Source organism: Cetorhinus maximus, chromosome 19 (assembly GCF_964194155.1).
Source record: "Cetorhinus maximus chromosome 19, sCetMax3.hap1.1, whole genome shotgun sequence".
NCBI lineage: Eukaryota > Metazoa > Chordata > Chondrichthyes > Lamniformes > Cetorhinidae > Cetorhinus > Cetorhinus maximus.
Genome location: NC_135897.1, coordinates 62,206,871 through 62,226,710, shown reverse-complemented (window position 1 = coordinate 62,226,710; position 19,840 = coordinate 62,206,871). Strand labels below are relative to the sequence as shown.

Here is a 19,840-nt window from a genome sequence, read left to right as displayed (position 1 = left end):
CGAGAAAAGTGAGGCTGGGTGCTTCTAATGAGTTCCCTGAACACAGACAGCTGCTGCGGAGCTGCCTCAGAGAGCTGCAGACCTGCACAGATTAAATGAGAAGAAAAAAATGCAGCAAACTGTGACTATGCAGCACATCCAAGCATCTGACAGCAGAACTCAAAAAAAAACCTCAGTCACCAGGCATCTTTTAAAATTATATTTCACCCCGGACATTTCATCCCGCCCTGGATCGAGGTTGTAGCAAAAACATGAATCTCACCAGGCCAATTGGCGCATCCGCCAACCGTAAAAGTGGACGGGGCCATGTAAAATCGCTTTTAAGTGACTCCTTAACGAGGTTAATTGCCTGCTTGATGGTCGGCGTGTGTGCTTCTGACAGTCACACGTCTCTGTCAAGCAAGAGTGCGCGATGACATCAGGATTCGCGCCTGATGTCTTCTTGCGTGATTGCATGCTCTGTCGGGTTGGGCGCGCGCCTGCTCAGGCGACAAAAAATTCTGGTTCATATCTTACAAGTCTGCATCCCTTAAGGGAGCAAAGATGAGGGCTGTATCGGGGGAACGGCCAGGCCATGGTTTTATTGGGGGGTCATAGCGTCAAAGGTGGAGGTGAGGGGGATGGTTGAGCAAATCAGTATCTGCAGAAATGTCATAAAGAACGGAGGGCTAAAGGCTAGATAGTTAGCATTTTGAAAGTGCGATTGTAAGTGAATTGGGGGACAGTTTTCTCCAGAGGCAGATACAGTAGGAGGTAGGGTTGGGACACAGAAAGGGAATGTGGGTAGAAAATAATACAACTAAATGATTAGTGATGGCCTTATCTGTAATTGATACGATGGGCCTAGCAGGACCATGAGAGGTAGCAAGGTCAAGGGGGTGGGGCTGTGAATAAGGGTTGGAGATTTTACATGGAGGGAGCAATTTAGGGAGGATATGAGGAGAGTGAATTCAGAGGAGAGAGAGCATAATGAGTTGAGATGGAGGTTGAAACCAAGGAGGACTACTTCAAAAATACTTCATTGGTGGTAAATTGCTTTGGGACATTCTATGGCCATGAAACATGCTATATGAGTGCTAGCCTTTTTTTCTTATTTATTAAAATTAAACAGTGCATTTGAGATCCAGATATAAATAGATTGGTACTACGTGCATTACGTATTTAGTGATCAAAAGGGTTCTTTATTTCTGCTCCAAATCCTCACCTCAAATCTGACCCCAGAATCATGAGCATCTTTACTTCCTTCATCAATAATTCTGTGACTGTCAGCATCCACCTTCTTCTCGGTCTGAGCTTTCTCCTTAAGGTAGTCCATCCTCTGCTGTCGACTCAACTGATTATCAATAAGAGTTTGCAGCTGACTTCTTTCAATGGAGCCCAGCAGGATCATGGAATCTAGAGGCAAAACCAATCCAAACAGTTTGTTAGACATTTAAAGACTATAATGTCAGCACCAAGAATATCAGCCTGTAAATTCATTACAGAAACACTCTCAATTAGCTTCAGTAGCCTACGCTTGTTACAACCTGTCATCTATACTCACCTGCTTCCATGTTTCCATATTTGCTTTACCATCATAATTCAGCAGATAGACAAGAAAAACCAATATCCAAGAAAACAGAGGTCATTTTAACAACCAGTGTGTTCAAAGTTTAAAGATTTTATATGAAGAGGGTTGCACTTGAATTCCACTGTAATTTAGAGCATACCATATTCAGAATGAAAAAAAACAAACATTTTAAGGCACAGAATATTTACCAAGTGTTACATTGTTCAATTGTAAGACTATTTACCAGCTGGATAAATCTTACACTGTAATAAGATTACAACATAAACCTTATACTGTACAAATCATTGTAGCACATTGAAAAACACAGGAACACTGACTCTACATAATGTGCACCTTCCAAAGATAAGTATGGGCTCTTTCATTGTGACGAAAATAATGCAAAATGCAGGTGTTGGAAGCAGCATAGCCACCTGTTTTATTTTGGAACACAAAGTTTATTAATCAATGCACTTTTTAAGAGTGCTTAAATTGGCAACTTGCAGTGGTAAGGAACAGTTTAATTTACACTCATCAGTAGATCAGCTTGTTTACCTCCTAAAACAGCACCAACAGTGATTTATCAAGTTAACTACTAGTGTTCAAAACTTGCTGTTCTTCTGAATAATTTAAAGGTTTCTCTCTTCATCAAAAGAACCTTGCAAGAACCTTAAGATGAATTTACATGGAAACACAATATCAATTGCACGAGACAATCGCCAGTTGGTTAAGTGGCTAGATAACGCGAGTGTGATGCAGAATGATGCCAAAAGGTTGGGCTCAATCCTGCACCAGGTAGTTCATGGAAGCCTGCCTCCTCACCTTGTCCCAGCTTTGAGGAGTGTAGCCAATCAAACTATATCTAACCAATTGTCTCTCTCTAAGGTAGAGAGATGCCTATGGTCTTCTGTGGACTATGGCTAATTACCATTACCAAATTGAATTGAAAATGCTGGAAATACTCAGCAGATAAATACCTGAAACACAGGGCAGAATTTCAACATCTGAGGTGAGGGCGGCAGTGGGTCAGGAACCCAAAAGTTACCGGAGTGGGTTTTCTCATGGCCTTTAAGTCAGCCATGTAATTAGCATCCCGCCTCCTGTTTTCCTGACCAATTGGAGCAGACAGGCATGATGAAAACCCTCACCTGATAGTTAAAGACTCTATATTTAAGGAGACCCCAGCAAGGGTTAGAATGCATCAATTATAGGACAGTCAGGACAGAGAAAGCAAGTGCAATGATGGAGTCTCAATGTGGGAAGGCTGCCCCTGGTTCTCTGAGGCATCACTGGAAGCCATGTTGCAGTCTGTAAGGGTCTACAGAGAGACATTCTTCCCAGCAGACAGGAGGAAGAAACAGCTTCTGAAGCCAAGCAGGTGTGGCTGGAAGAGGCTCAGGAGGTCAGCAGCTGGAACTGTATCCATGTTTTGTTTTATTAATTCATGAGATGTGAGTATCACTGGCAAAGTCACCATTTATTTTCCATCACCAACTTCCTTTGAGAAGATGGCAGCTCACTACCACCTTCTTAAGAGGAATTAGGAATGGGCAGTAAATGCTGGCCTTGCCAGTGATACTCACATCCTATGAAGAAAATGAACATCAATACATTGCTGCAAGATACGTTGTCAAGGCAGGAAAGGTGAGCCTGCATTCAAGTGCCAACCCCCTCACTCTAACTCCCCCATCGTTCTCCTACACAACATTCCTCAGACCAGGGTATCTTGCAGCTCCACCCATTCCCCTCTCTCAAGGCACTTCCTCACATACCCATCTGAACAGCCACCACTGACACTCATCCTCATTTGTCATCTCACACCCATCCTCCACAGTCACCCTCCACAAATGCTAGCCATCCATCCTCTCAAAACATTCCACTTCTCACAAACAGAACCTCTGCTTTCTCTCCTTATAGGGTAAGAGAGCGCAGAACACCAGGGAGAGACAGATCTGGGGGACCGTGGGGTGGGCTGGGGTGGGGTGGGGGCGCTCGTCCCTCCTGCGGCTGGCAGCCTGACTGCTGTAGAAGATGAGGCCATGATATCTGCAGAGTGGCAGAGTACGTGGCCATTGGAGATGGAGAACTGGAGGTGTCCCAACTACCTGGTGCCAGAATTAGATGCCACATGGCGCACTGCACTCACTCATTGAATTGGTATCACCAGTAACTGAAATATCATCATCTGCACAATGATCTGCACAGCTCATCTCTTTCATCACCCACAGGCACTTCGTGTGTCACACTGAAGCTGTTGTGGCTGGAGGCCAACGACCCCGCAGAGGAGATCACGCACTCTGAGGAAGCACTATCACACAGCTCACCCGCACTCGCCACCAGATCAAACACACACTCCTCAGTGGCGCCTCCAAGACAGGTTGTCACATGGTGAGCCACATGTCACAGATGAGCAGGAGCAGCTGCTGGAGACAGGGACAACAGTGCAGAGCCCCTGTCAGAGGGTGCAGGACACTCCCGGGTGCAGTTGCTGAGCCTTGGGGGTCATCCAAAAAGAGGACAATGCTGGAACAGCAGCAGAAAGTGAGGGAGGTTCAGTCAGCATTTCTAGAGGCATTGTGTGGCACTGGAGCAAGATTGGAGGTGTCTCCAGTATGAGTGCCATGATATCACAGACTTTTGTGCTGATGTCCACCGCCATGGAAAGTGTGGACAATTACATGGGACATCAGCTATAGCAGACAACCGAGTGCATACTGGCTCACACTCCATCTTCAACCTGCCACTTTAAACAGGATGGAAAAAAGTCGTGTGTTCATCATTCAGTGCCTCATTGAACTGCAGCAAAGTGCTCTCCAGCTCCTAGCCAGAAGGGAAGTGTAGATGGGCCATGAGAGGGAGAGAGAGATAATAAGGGACTTTAACTCCCCCTTCCTTTGCCTCTCCCAGTAAGAGCTCCACATGCTGCCTCCTGTCCCAACGTTTGAGTCTGCCCCTGCCTGACTGCATGTGGGTCAGTCTTTGGCAGAGCGTTTGTGGATCCCAGACCTAGAGAACATCAGCCATGGGCACCTCAGCAGTCAGAGTAGAGGGATGAGCAGCCTATCTCTAGGTCCACTAGGCTAGATGTCATGTTCCAGGAGGCTGTAGGTGTCAGCAATGACCTGCCAAAAACATCTGAATCTCCTGAAGCAATGATTCTCACTCATGTCTGGAAAACTGATCCTCTGTCTATGTACCCTGTGATGAATATATCACCTCCTTTGAGTTGGAGCTCTGAGTTCATCGTCGCTATTGTGCGGAGTGACAGTTGTTTGAGAAGGCAGCTGCTGCTCCTGCTGGCTTTATTCTTATGGCTGTTGCTGTAGGTGTTGCAGCTCCTATTTTTCCTTATCAGAGGTCCAAGGTAGAACTGTGTAAGCTGCTCTCATGTTGCTATGAAGGTTGACAGGAGGGAGTGCAGGTCAAAATTTAAAAAGACCAAATTAGCAGAAATGACCTCCAAACTATTGTAAATCACCTCCAACGCAGTGAAAGTGCACTCTCAGGACAAGAAGCAGTTCTCCTAGTTCAGTATTGAAAGGTTTTCCAGCCTGCCAATTCCACAGTCCCATTAATCCCTGCTGTACTCCCGCCTCATTGAATCTGGCGAGTTTCAGACATCTCCGGAAAGCCATGCACTGACAGTTAAAGCCAGAACGCAGGATTAAATCTTTTTAAATTGCCATTTTGTACTTGCAAATCGCTGACCCACTTGTCACATGGGGGTTTCCCACACTCCTTCAAACTTGTACCGGTTAAATGTTCACCAGCAGGGTCATGTAAGGCGTCTGACACGCCAAGACCATTAGATGTTTTCACCCCTCTCATGCACTGTTGTCCATTCCCCCCACACCCCCCCAATTAAAATTCCCCATGTTAACTCTGTTTTTCTTTCCACAGATGCTGACTGTCATGTCCTGCTGGAGTATTTCCAGCATTTTCCATTTTCATTTCACATTTCCAGCATCTGCATTATTTTGCTTTAGCAAATTGAATTGAAGCTGCTTTGGAAATACTGCAGATCAGTGTTTGCACCATTCTGAACACACAGCTTACCATACAAACAACACAAATTGATGCCAAATTCTAAAGACTACAGAATGGCAGATTTATATATTCGTATACAATCTGTACAACAGACAATTGGAAAACTAAGCAGCGGTGCCAGGCCTGACTCAGGAAAAAGGGGGAGAGTAGATATAAAACGCATAGGTACAATGGTGAAAAACAAGAAAACCTAAAATACAACAGGAGAGGGCAAAGGGAGAATAAAAAGAGGAGAAAAGATTGAAAACCCGAGGGTGCATGGAGGTAAAAGCAAACACTGAGTGCAGTACTTACAGGGAAAAGTCAGAGGCAAGTGCAGAAAGAACAGATTTCCCGATCAATGTTATTTTCTGTCTAGTGCAAACCCATTTAATTCAAGTGAGTTAATTCTGATGTTAAATTAATGCCAATTGGAAAATCTAGGCCAGTAAGAATAGAATAAACATTTACAACAGGAGGAAGAAAACAAGATGGAGCATACATTTTCTTTCCACATTTGCTTAACAAGCTGAAGTATAAAATATAACTATAGTGCCCAAGTTCATTACAATCTTTTACATATGTACCAGAAGCATTGCACCTAAAGTACAAACTGCATGCACTTCTGCAGTAATCATTGTTTCCTGTTTAAAATGCAACCAAATTAAGAACCTTTCTGTACTCAAGACTTTAATCCATGAAGCAGAGAATCTTAAAAATCAATACAGTAATTTGGACTAAAGCCCCTTTTACCTCATTGAATTACCTCTTTCCAGTGCTGCACATATATTTTTGGCTCTGCACTTAATCTTAAACTGATGACCTCTCATCACTGGCTCCCCAACCAGAGGAAAAGTATTTCCCTACCACTATGGAAAACCATTGTAATTTTAAAGATCTCTATTACATCTTCTCTTAGCATTCTCTGGGAATAGTCCTAAGGGGCTATTTTCACTCTCCCTGCCAGAGGAACTGGGCGGTCAGGCAGCCATTAAAATTGGTTGGGTGACTTCCTGCCAATTGCATGGGTTCAGCTGGCTTCAGTTTTAGCCTGCTCTTCTAACAGGTAGCAAGGGTGTCCACCTGAAGTTGGTAGGATCCTTCTTTAACTATGCAAAATGGGATCCAATGATGTCATTGTGGCTTATCAGACAGTGGGCCGATGCTCCGGGACCAGAACAGGGCACAACAGGAAACTTAAAAAAAAAAAATTTGCTTGTAGAGTTAAGAGAAGCAGGAGTGTTCCTTCAGCCCGATAGGGAACCCCCAGCCTGTAGCTTACTTTAGTGCCAGCGACAGTTCCTGGCGACATCCTGCTGCCCAGAATTTCAGCCCTGTCCGTTGGATGGCAATCACTTCCCACGTGCCGATGAGTCCTGGACGTTAAAGCTGACTGGGCCTCATGCTGCCAAGCCTAGGGCGATTTGACTTTCTTCACTCCCATGACTACCACCCTCTGACCAACTGGCTGATTCCCACTCCTGGTTAAAATAAAGGCTTTGGTATCTCAAGTCTCTCAATTGTAGGGGCAAATTTTACAGGAGGTGTATCCCTCGCACCCACCCCATCCGGTCAAAATGTGACTCAGGACCTCGCTGACTTCAAATCCGGCTGCCCCACAGTGATAATACGCTTGGGGTGGTGGGGGGGGACTTTAATAGGGTGAGTGTGGGAATTGTGCTTCTCAGAGACAAGAAATCCTGTCCCCGAGAGCTGCTAGCCAATCAGACTGGCCACAGCTCTGAAGTTCCAGCATTGCCAGAGGCAAGTAGTCCCCAGGAAGAAAGAACATGGATACCCAGCTTGAAGGTAAGTCTGGGCTTTTTGGTTGGGCAGGGATTGGAGACCCCAGCGAGGGGTTGGTGGGGGGTGGGGGTGCGAGGTGGGGAGGTCAGGTTTTACTGATGGGCACAGGGACCCCGCAAAGGAGGTGCCCCCCTTCCTTCCCCCCTTTAGCTTAAGCAGTGAAACCTGCTGAGCTGGTTGCCTGCCTTCCCCAGCCACACGTATTATACCAACAGAGGTAAAATGAAGTCCTTAGGTGGCAGTTAGTTGTCCACTCAAGGGCCTCAATAGGCCTAAGGGCAGGCAGGCTGCCTGATGTCTTACCCGCCTCGTGGGGGTGAGCGGGAAGGTGGTGAGCTGGCCACCCATTTTATTTTATGTGTCTTCAAATACTCCAGCCGGGGTGTGTAAAATTCACCCCATAGTTTTCCTTTCTTGGCATCACCTTGGTAAAGCAATGTCAGACATATCCTATGCCATTAATTTCTTTTCTGTAATGAGGTGCCAAAAATTGCACACAATAGTCTGTGGCCTAACAAGTTTTCTGCATGAGTTTAAAATTTCAGCTTTACTCTTAAACTCTATGTCACTATTTAGAAAGCCCAAAATGTTTAATGGCTTTATCTACATGTTCTTACATTTTTACATGTGTTTACACCCCATGCTCTCTCTCTCCATCCAGGTTTTTCTATTAAGTAGATACTTTTATTCCTTGCTTTTTCAATCCCAAAATTTCTTACTTCACACTTACGCACATTAAATGGCAACTGCCACCTATCTACTCAATCTGCACACTGACTATATTGAGCTGAAGTCTTCCTTGCTATTTGCCAAATTCCTTACTTTTGTGCTGTTAACAAGTGTTGAGAATCTGAGGCCCATAATTAGTTCAAATTAGTTCAAATTATTTTTATAAAAAGAACAAAAGTGAATCCATCACTGACCCCAGGGTATATAATTTCCAACCCTTGAACAATCCAAACAACATTCTTAATTCTTATTCCAGTCTGTTAATCAACCTTCTATTCATGGTGCTACATTTCCTTTCACTAATGCCTGATTTTATTTGCCTCTTGTGAGGTATTTTCTTGGATGTCCTCAGAAAACTCTCATTCTCATACAATTATTTTATCTAATCAGCCACTGCTTCAAAAGTTGTAATTAAATTTGTCAATTGCAAAGAGTCCTTAACAAATCTCTGCTAGCTGTCCTTGATTAAACTGTGCAAGGAAAGCCTAAATTCTTTGCTCCAGTGTTATCTCATCACTACCCTTCTGAGTTGCTGTCACTGCCCACCTCATATAAGCCTCTACTGAACAATTCCACTAACTCAGGCACTCCTGGTCTTTTTCTCCTGCTCTTTGGCTGACTTATCTTTCTATGCCTGAGTCTTCTTGGATGACCTCATTTCAGTGAGTATACTTTCGAAACTCCTCAACCTCCCTGTTGCTAGTCTGCTCCAGAATAACAGGAAAAATACAATTTTGATGTCCCTGGATGCACTGAGGATATATCATGCTCCAGAATGGTTCTGCACTGCCATTTGTATTCAAAAAATAGCCTGAACCCACACAAGCACCACACTCACAAGAATCATACTCCTCTTACTCACTTTGCACAACCATTAATTAAGGAAAACAAATACTGTAGCTCAAGGTTGAAGTCCCACTGAGGCTAAACTTTGCCCCCCCACCCCGGCTTCTTGCAGTTCGAAATTGAGCTCTTGCAACTTGCTTCAAATTTATGCCACTTTAATTATCACAATAACTCAAACTGCCACAGAAGAAGAAAGCCAGAGAACAGCTAATCACACCTCTCTTGTAACCAATTAACTACCTATTGCTCGTTCAGTCTGGCCCACAGTTAAGGCACCAAACAAACAACTTTAATTAGCTCCTACTATTGAGCAGCTAAACTGGACTAAATAAAAATAAAAATAAACTTAACTTAAAAAATATCATAAAATGCATAAATGGAAATTTCAATTACGCTTTCTGATGCTAAAAGAGCTGCATGTTGACAGAATTGAACACATTTGGTGAAGCCAGCAAATAGAAGTATTACAGTTTTACCCATAGGGGTAATTTTAGCTATCGGTGATAGTGTAGAATGTGCAATGTTGGATCTGCAGCCCATTATACACACTATACATGAGGTGGTACCACAGGCATTCAGTCACATAACATACTGTCACCAAAAGTTAACACCCCATAATAAATATGCATGCAGATCTGTAGCATAGATTTGTGGCACTATACCATAAAAAATAAATTAGAAGTTGATTTTGCAGAAAGTACACATTTCCTAAGTGAAGAAAAGAAAAAATTCTTAAGGACCTCCATTTTCCTTAAAATAAAAAATCTTGTTCTATAAAAGAGTCTCTTTGTTTTTGTCTCCTCATTATCTATTCTGGACGAAAGTGATTTACAGATTGAAAAGCATGGATGATGAACCCACTGATGAACTGTACATCTTCAAAGAATGTTAACGCAAATCAAATCTTGCACTTAAGAAAATAATTTGGCCTAACACCATATTCTTTAGATAAAGTTCGATCCTTTTAGCATACAGAGCTGAGATTCCTGAGTTTATGTCACAAATTATTAAAGGCTTTCTTCTTCTTACCTGCTGACTCAACAAGAGGAAGGTTTTTAAGTTTGGTGCAGAGAAGGAGATCTTGCAGGTCTCTATACTTGCAGTTTACAATGACAAAGCGGATGTCCCTTACCATTATATCTTCCACACGGATGTTATATTTCCTGAAGAAAAAGAGTATTTCAATAAACAACGATCCGTAAAGAACAGTATTCTCTCTGAGGTTAATAGGACTCAGCATGTTAATGGCTGGTGAGAGCAAAACTAAGACACTGAAATTACCCATTACACATTATTTTAATGTGTTTTTCTGAATTTCGTCTTAATTATTTAAGCACAGCATAATCTTAAATTAACACTAGGCCATTTAGGAGTGAAATCAGGAAGTATTGCTTCACACAAATCGGGAACTCTCTCCAACCAAATGACTGTGCACACTGGGCCAATTGAAATTTTCAAGAGTGAGATCAATAGATTTTTGTTAGGTAGGGATATCAAGAGATTTAAGGTCCTACTCCTGTTCTAATGTTCCTACTGGGTGGAAATTAGTATCTGTTACAACCAATTTTTAGGCACAACACTCAAACACTGTGACAGGCCTTTGTGCAATCGGTGCAGGCATTAGTCCTACTGCTGAATTTGAGAGGCCTATTTTCAGCTGTCCTGGCAGACGCCTAAAATTGCATTAGGTCCCTGTTAGATCAGCCTTTTCAAAATGAGTTCCCAACGTGCAGGGTGGTTGTCAGGCCTGACCCGTTCAGGATTCCTGCTTTCCTGACTCCACTGGCATTACAATCACCCCATCACCTGTAGCTGCCTCCAACTCCACCCTACCCCCCACTTCCCCGGCTTTCCTCAAATGCTGCTGCTGTTGACAGCCCCAAGTTTGATTTCCCCCATCTGGCAGGCTGTATGTATGTACAGATAATGTCAGCAGCCTCACCCCTATTATTCAGATGAGGCCTGAGGACTAATTCTTATAAATCCTCAAACCACAAATCTCAATGTAATAACTGCTGGCTGTGGAAAAGCCAAATATCCTCTTTGATCATAGGCTCTGACCAAGGAGATGAGCACCGCCATCTTATTGACCTCTGACCACAGTGTGGTAAACAGGCTCAGACTAATTTTTACCCCACATGTTTTTATAACACATGGAGGCTTGTATCCCACAGCATAATTTTCAGGATGTACATTAAACGGGTTAACGCATGTTTGACAGTATCACACCAAGAAACACCTGTATGGCGCGAGTAAGCATTTGTATTGGAAGATTGTAACTTTGGATTACTACTACCCTTGAAAATTTTGATGGTTCATTATCCTTTCCCCAGAATTTGGGTCACTTTGCTTCTGTATTTCATTTGCATATTATGTTGTGGGTACAGCTGTTACTGACAGTCAGGATATGCCTAGTCACTCAATGCATTCAAGTGGGATCATAAAACTCTAACTCTGTCAGACATAACAGATCCTGAAGACAATCAAAAATCAAACAAAACAAAATACTGTGGATGCTGGAAATCCGAAATAAAACAGAAAATGCTGCAAATACTCAGCAGGAGTACTGTGGAGATAAACAGCTACATTTTCAGGTCAAGATGGGGGTTGGAAGGGCACCTGCCCAAAAGCAGCAGGTCGCCAATCGATGTAGATTAATGACCTATTAAAGCCAGTTGTCAGAAGCTGACTAGGATTTTAATGTTGGCCTGCTGGCCCCCAAAGGCATTGGGAACTAGGCCAGCTGCCTGGAGGCAGCCTCCCATTGGCAGACCAGGGGCTTCGTGCACCAGGCAGGCTTTGAGGCCATGCCTGCCGAGCTGGCCACAGCCCGCTCCGTCACGGGCTCCCTCTCCACATCGGTGGCCCGGCTGGTAAGGCTATTTTTTAATTTAACACTTTAAAAGTTGCAAAGAGGGCACCTCAAGGTAGACACATCCTCTCTTTCTCTTACCTGAACTGCAGGCTGGAGTTTCATCACAGCTGGAGGGCTACCTATTGGTTTCCAGCTTCGAGAGCCCACACATGTCCTAAATCGGATGGCAAGCCTGCCCTCTGGCCAGTAGTTGGCCAATTTGGGGAAAATCACTAGCAGGTGACTGTTTCCCACACAGTTTGGGATTGTGATCCCCCCGTTTTACTCTGACATCGGAGTCCTGATCTACAAGGAAAAATCCAGCCCATGTTTTTTTCTGATTTGCTTGATCGCTGTCTGAAATGGCCCAGCACATATGGGGAAAAATGTAATAGAACTCTCTCAGATCAGGTCTCAGTGCAATGTGGGCTAATCTACTGATCCATCAGTTTGTGACGTACAGCCAGAATTTAGCAACAGCCATTCTTTCAGCACAATGTTCACCGACAGTTCTCAAAGGTGTAAGTTATGTCAAGGATTCTAAGAGATTACAGATCACTCAAGGGAAAGTGAAATACAGAAAAGGTTGGAAAAATAAACTATGGAAGAAGGATAACATTATATGCTGAGGATTGCTCGTGCTATAGAGTTTCTCTAGACTTAATAGGCATTTAAAAAAAGACTAGATAACGTTCAAGATTATATAATGTAGCTACAAAATACAATATACAGCAAATGTAAGATATTCCACAATAATAAGGGAAAACAAAGGTATTTCCTTGTGATGAATAATGCACAGGTTGAAGTTGGTCTTTCCATATTCCTGCACTACAAACATGCCAAACACATAATAAAGGACCGTGTTTGTGAGCAACTTTTACTGAAATATAGGACTGAACTTCCCTTCAAAGGAATGAGAGTAATTTTCCAGGAAAACCACCTTATCTGTTTATTCAGAGATAAAAGGCTGCGATTTACCGCTCCGGCCCTAAGTCCTGTGGGACGTCGAATCACGCGGCGGGGTGGGCAGCAAGTCACTCACCCCACCATCGTATCTGGGCACCATATTTAAAAGGCACCCGGGCATTCTTTCATGCATCGCCAAGTGCTCTGCAAGACAGAAATGACCTCCAGGAAGCAGCAGGCACTGGCCCCATGCTTCAGCAACGCCTCATTACAGACTCTACTGCAGGCCGTGGAGGACAGGAGGGACGACCTCTTTCAGAGGGATGGGAGGAAGAGGCCTACCCGTCTCACCACACCTCACACCTGCCTGGAGGAGGTCACCAGGGTGGTCAATGCCACATCTCAATTGAGGAGGATTGCCCGGCAGTGCAGAAAGTGAATGAATGACCTAATTCACGTCACCAGGAAGTGAACTTTCTGCTCCCCATAGTCACCTCACTGAATGGGTACTGGGATGTGGGCCTCAAGGGCAAGGCCAGCATCTGTGCTGCCCATGCATAAAAGTCCTTCATTAAGGTGCTGGGGTGCTGCCTCATAGCCCCACTGCAGTCCATGTGGTTTGCTGGGAGGGAGGCAACTGTGGGTTGCTGACCCGGCCACACTGAGGGCACAATTGGCATAGAGGGCAACTTGCAGATGCTGCTGGTGCCATACCTCTGTTGTTCTTGTCCTTCTAGCTGCGAGAGCTCGTGGGGATGGAGGGTGCTGCTGGGGACTAGCAGCAGTGCTGCATCTTTCATGTGGCACACAGTTGCTAATGGATTGGCGATGGAGGGTCTCAATGTTGAGGGTGCTGGATGGGGTGTCAGTCAAGCAGCCTGCATCGTCCTGTACGGTCTCCAGCTTCCTCGATGCTGTTGGAGCTACATTTATCAAAACAAGTGGACAGTATTCCGTCAAACCCCCCCACTTGTGCCTTGCACATGGTGGACATGCTTTGGGGACTCAATGTTACTCACTAGACACAGAATTAGCAGCATGTGACCTACTCCTTCATCAGGAGTGCTCACATCTTCCATCTTTACGCAGGAGAAGGCAGCGCACAACAGGCACGAGGCGGAGAAGATGGGAGGAGCCCGAAATCCAGCCCCTCATACAGTATGGACAGGAGCTGGCAGGGGAGGAATGCAACTGCGCTTGTGGCGACAGTGAGGTCGGCCTCCCCCAGCCATTCGGTGAGGAAGCATGCTTAATCTCTGCATCTCAAAACCCGAGGGTGAGGCTCTGTGCAATACAGGAGCAGCCCATGCAGTCACTCATTCTCTCCTCTTTCCATTACAGATGCCAGCAGGAAAGGGTTGAGGCCAGCCCCCGCACCTGAACGTAGCCCTAGCCCCGGCCTGCAGAGGCCCTTGGAATAGGACGAGAACAATGAATTCTCACCTGTAGAGCCCTCACAACATTCACCTGCACCCTCCACCAGCCCAGAGACACTCATCTCTGTGGGTTACAGATCTAGTTTAGGCTGGGCCTCACACTTTGGTGGTCACCTCTAGGACCTGTGTCCACAGCAGGAGGAGGCAGTGACAGCCAAGATCTCGGAGAACTGCTGGAGAAGAGGCCCCTGCTAAGTCCGAATCTGACGATGGGCCTCTGGGAGCAGTCATGGATGAGATGCTGGAGGTGCAGTGAGAGATGGGAGGACATCAGGTAGGAGTGTCAGAGGCCCTCAACAGAGTTGCACATGAGGCGAAGGAGACCGTCTGCCTGCTCTCTAATATAGTGGCACCGATGTGTGTGCGCATTGAGGTCTCCGTGTAGAATGGTGGATGCCATGGAGACCATGGTCCAGCAGAATGCCCAGTTTCTGCTGGAGATGCACTCAGGCCAACATTCCTTCGCTGTAGCCATGGGTGACCTTGCTGTGGCTACGCGATGGGGGGACGGGGCACCTCAACCTCCCACCAGGTGCCCTTTTTTCTCATGGAGTCGGAGTGGCCCTCAGGCACCCAAAGGGCCGATACCCCTGAAGCCTCCACCTAGGTCTCTCCAAGGCTGGCCAGGTGTTCTGAGTCCCACCTGCCTGTGACCCCATCAGCTCTGGGGCCACTGAGGGTTCACCTGCCCCAGAGCAGGAGACCCAAATAAGGCTTGGGTCCTCCAGGCCTCTGGCCTCCAAAGGATGCAGCCAAAGTCATCGGAGACAACAGGGTATAGTGATCAGCAGGCTGCTTTCACCTCTGCTGCGGATGTCGGGGAAGCACTTAGGCGTTAGGAAAATTAGGAAGGTAGTGTGGGTGTACAAACATTGTAAATAGATAGCTTTTGCATTTTTGAAATTATATAATTCATTGCGCTTTACGGAGGTCTGCTGGGTTTTTCTTGCTGGTGCTTGTGTTAATACCTGTGCGTACCCCGCTGCCCCTTCCCTTTGCAAGGGGCTGAACTAGGCAGGGTCTGCCCACCTGAATAACGCCTGCAAACAGAGGCATCAAGCTTTGCCAAGGTCCTTGTGAGCCATGGGTGGGAAGCCTCCCACGTATACTGTTCTCTTTCCCTCCACTGCCTTTCTGAGTCTATAGAAAGACCTTTCCCTTGTCAGGACAGAATATTAGGGAACCCCTTCAGTTATCCAGTTGAGCTGACCTTCAGCTCTGCCCACCTGATGACCTCCTCCCAACTCAGCATTTCTTGAGCTGGGCTTGGAGGGTGTGGACTCAGTGCTGTGCCTTAGCATCAGGATGGTGTGCGTGAGCTTTCAGAATGTATCCAAAACCTTCTACCCTCCTCCTGTAACCCACACCCTCCCTCCCATCACCGTTGATCCCTCGCCAGGTGTTACCTTCACCTTCCCATCTGGCACCCTTGAACCACCACCCCGCCCCCCCTTCACCCTGCAGCCTATCACTGTAAACCTTCACATGCCACCCCTCCCTGATGAACCCACACCTGTCACAGTCCATGTGCCCATCGTTATCGTGCCTACCCCTAGGGTCTGTGTACACCTCTGTGTCCCCTCCAACCACCCAAACCAGCCCTTCACCTGCCCCAGACGGAACCTCATCCTCTCACCCTACCTCATCCCACTACCCCCTTAACAGTTACTGTGCCCTCCCACCACCAGTACCCTCGGTTTGCCCCCAAGATTCCTCCATCGACACCTCAGGCCCCTTCCGCTGAATCCTCCTCCCCCGCTCACTGTCCCTGTTTTCCCATGGCCCCTGCACTGATTCCATCCCTTCTCCCCGACCCCTCCTCCAACTCCACCTTCAAGGCTCCATGATTCCATCTATCCCACCCCCCCAACTCTGGCTTTTATCCCTTCCCCAATGTTCCAGCACCCTCTGTCCTGTCGGCGCTCCCCCTCTCGTGTTCCAGCACCCCCCATCTTGTCTGCCCTCTCCAACCCCTCATGTTCTGGCATCCCCTGTCTTTTCTGCCACATCCCCTCCCCCGCTCGTTGCGCACTGAGTGGACCAGGCTGCGCCTTACCAGTGAGTCCTCGCCATTTCAGGTTTACATTGGTCTGGTTGTGTTTCAGACCAGTGTGAAATCCCGCTGGTGGTGCGGATGGGGGGGAGAGGGTGGGGGGGGGGGAAGGGTCCCGTCGGCCGGAACCCAATTTTTTCACCCCACTGTACCTGCCCGCCATGAACCCCGCCAGGGGTGGAAATTCCGGCCAAAGTCAAGACGTACACGCCTATTCCAGATGGTGGAAATTCTGCCTCAGCCAGAAAAGACGAGATGATTAAATACCTATACGATGGAATTGGAAATGCCTAACAGCATGGGCAGAGTTTTCTCTTCGGCGTGTGGGGGTGGGCCCTGCACGCCAACGTGTAAAATGACACGCAGTGACGTTGGGCGTGTGTCCCGACGTCACCGCGTGTCATTCCGATATTTCGTTCAGTGGGCGTGCACCGGAGTCGGCTGCGTGCCCGCTGAACTATTAAAGGCCTGTTAAGGCTATTAATAACAACCAATTTGACAGGGCCGCCCTTCCAACCTTAAGGTTGGCGAGGGGCAGGCGAAGAGCCCAGGCGGCCTTCGCATTTTTCATGAAACCTTATCCACAGGCGGGATGAGGTTTCATGAAGGGTTTATTAAATTAGCAAATATTTTTTAAACATTTCATAAAGATGTCCCAGTTCATGTGACGCTGTCACATGAGGGGAAAAGTGTAAATGATTTTTAAACTTTCATTATTTTGAAGTTTCAAATTGAACTTAATCTCCCTGAGGCAGCTCCATGCCTCAGGGAGATTTCTGCGCCCTTTCATGCGCATGTGCGAAAAAGCACAGGCCCCGACTCTCCCTCCTCCCCCCGCCCGCACGGGTAGCGCTGAGCGCTACTGGGCAGGCGTCACGCTGGGTGCGCCTTAATTGGCTCATCCACATAAAATGGCAGCGCGCAGCTGATCATGGGCGGCGATCGACTCTGCGCCCTCCCCCACCCGCTCCTGACCGGCCCGCCCAACAGGCAGAAGATTCTGCCCCCATGTTTTTTTTACCATGCCTGGAATTATTAACATGCAAAACAACAGGGCATAATAACCCAGTGCTCAATTGTTTTCAAATACATCCATTCCAAGTCCAAGGCAGACAACAGTGGATACAATCGCTGACACAATCCCTTTCCCTTTCTTTAGACAGAAACATTCAGGAGTTAAAGCAAAGTAAGCTAGCCAGGCACCACCTAGCTTAGGTAATCACTATCAACTTGATTAATGACGTTTTATTAGAAGTAGGTCTATAGACATTTTCCATCCTCATATTTACCTGTCACCATTTGAAGGATTGTGTTTGCACCAAAACAAACCAACACAGCGAAGTCTTAATAAATTCACACTGTTATTCTATTCCCATTTCTATTTTCATATTTGGTTTCATAACATCTTTCATACCTTCACTACATTCTACAAAATAAATAAACTTCAACCCACAGGCACCCCAATGATGAATTTAACAAAACTATAAAATATCAGTAATTGACAGGAAAATGAAAAGTTTCAAATACAGCTTCTTAATAACCAGAATGTGGCGTCACAGAAAGTTGTAATGAATCACATCTGTTCAACAGATGTTGATTACTGAGTGCAATAGGCAGAGTCAACACAGTTTTATAAAATCGAAATTGTGGCTGACAATTCTGTTGGAGTTTTTTTGAAGGTGTAACTAGAAGGGTAGATAAGGGGAAAGCAGTGTATGTAGTATATTTAAATTTTCAGAAAGCATTCGATAAGGTGCCATGCAAGAGGTTGCTAAACAAGACTAGAAATGGAATCGTCCCAGATTTGCACTAAGTGCAGTAGCAGGCGGGTAAAATGACATTTTACCTGCCGGCCATGATGATGGGTTTTTAATGCCGTATCAGCCAAATCCGCCACATTAATTATGAATTCCCAGGAAACATGCTATGGCATGGCAGGCAGGCTCTCATTCGTCCACCATGCCATCACTTTGCTGCTTCATCCTGCTGGGTGCCATATTCAAAGTCCAGTTATACGCACGCATCTCAGTGCTCCCAGCCCATGACCACCACAGAGAAGATGTCCACGAAAGGCAAAAAGACTGCAGCCCACAAGTTTAATAACTTGTCACTGGAATGACATTTGGACAAAATGGAGGCCCGTCGTGAGGTCCTCTACCCCCGCTCTGGCTGCAGGACGGGCAGTGCCATCACCAATCCAGCATGGCAAGCGGTGGCAGCGGCGGTCAGTGCCAATGCTGCACAGAAGTTGGCCATCCAATGTCGATAGAGGATGAATGATCTCATCCGTGCTACCAGGGTAAGGCAACCATCTCATCACTCTAAACTCACACACCAGCCCATCACACATTCACTGGCATCTCACTCACTGCCAACTCAAGGGGACATTCTCAGACACATAACCTCACGTGTCCATCTGGCCTCATCTCCTCTGGAGACTGCCTCCTCAGCCCTTAACATCTTGAGGCCACTTGCACAGATCAACATGTGCCCCCACATACACCCTGGGATACCCTCCTTCCCCAGTACAGCTCTCGTCCTGCAGCCTCTTCCCTTGACTGAGGCTACTTTTACCCCTACCCCAAGCAAGCCCTAGCCCTGCAGCCATTGAAAAGCCACCCACATATGGCTGATCTGGTAGGTAGAGACCTGCCTGTGAGCCCCCCCTCAAAGTCAAGTGGTGCTGTCTGTGAAACCTGGCGCTGATGGCTGCGAGTGCTGACCGAAGCAAGGTAGGCAAACAAACCATGAAGTACCGAGTGAAGTGCAGCCCTTCAAGTACACGTGGCTTATGTGCTGTTGTGAAACATGTCGGTGTGGTTTCCTGCTGACGTGGGCGGATGATCCAGTGGAGGGGGGGATGAATCTGGCGGGCTGGTCTTATAATGATATGCTGATGTATTACAATGAGGTCCCCGATGTCCGATGGCAGGAAACGCGGCCTGCCATCGATGGGCTGAGCGGAACATAACAAACTGGTTTCACTGTGAAAGCGATCCTGCCATATTGCCCATTCACGCCACCAAACATGCCCAACGCCAGCGGACACGGAAAATCCCAGCCTAGAGCTTATGAGAATGGGAATGTAGCAACGACTGAGGATTGATTAATGGAAAAGAAACAGAGGCCAGGATGCTATTGAGGCGATGGGGATATTGTTTTCTGGTGGGGAATCCCGGTCACTTCTGTGGGGTGGGGGGGCAACAGAATCAAAGGCCCTTCAGGCACTTTAAGCGGCCACCATTGGTCTTCCCTGCGATTGAAGTCCCCAGTGGCGGGAGTCATGTCTGCCAAGAGCTGCTGGGCAATGAGAGAGTCTGTTAGCACGGGCGGCAATGCACCCATCAGTAGCCCAGGATCATTGCGGGACCCCCAGATCAAAGGCGAGTGAAGGTGGAATGGCGATTGTAGGGTGGAAGTCACAGTCACAGGAGAAGGGAATGGGGCAGTCGGAGGCAAGGGCAGGATGGTGGATTTCAGTGGCTGTCCCTCCCCGATGCCAGGTCCCTCGATCAGGCACAGAGTGCCCAACAGGTTTTGCTGTGTGGCCTTCAGGAGGCATGGGAAAGCTGCGCGACTACCATTTAATCCCCGAGAGACCACTACATTGCAGTAGCCTCAGGGATAATGGGTGTTAA

General features: G+C 46.7%; 2 protein-coding genes across 4 annotated transcripts in view; one reads left to right on the top strand and one right to left on the bottom strand.

Moving 5' to 3' along the window:
* LOC144693842 (chloride channel protein 2-like) overlaps positions 1–19,840 on the bottom strand; it is a 597,263-nt gene that overhangs the window by 86,192 nt on the left and 491,231 nt on the right. For both annotated transcript variants that reach the window (XM_078563927.1, XM_078563929.1), the window contains 2 exons: positions 9,983–10,116; positions 1,205–1,395 (listed from right to left, as the gene is read on the bottom strand). In XM_078563927.1, coding sequence (XP_078420053.1) covers positions 1,205–1,395; positions 9,983–10,116 — 325 coding nt within the window. The remainder of the gene's footprint in view (positions 1–1,204; positions 1,396–9,982; positions 10,117–19,840) is intronic.
* The window catches only part of LOC144693843 (heat shock protein beta-7-like), a 566,165-nt gene that overhangs the window by 115,167 nt on the left and 431,158 nt on the right, over positions 1–19,840 (top strand). The gene's annotated exons all lie outside the window — the stretch shown is intronic.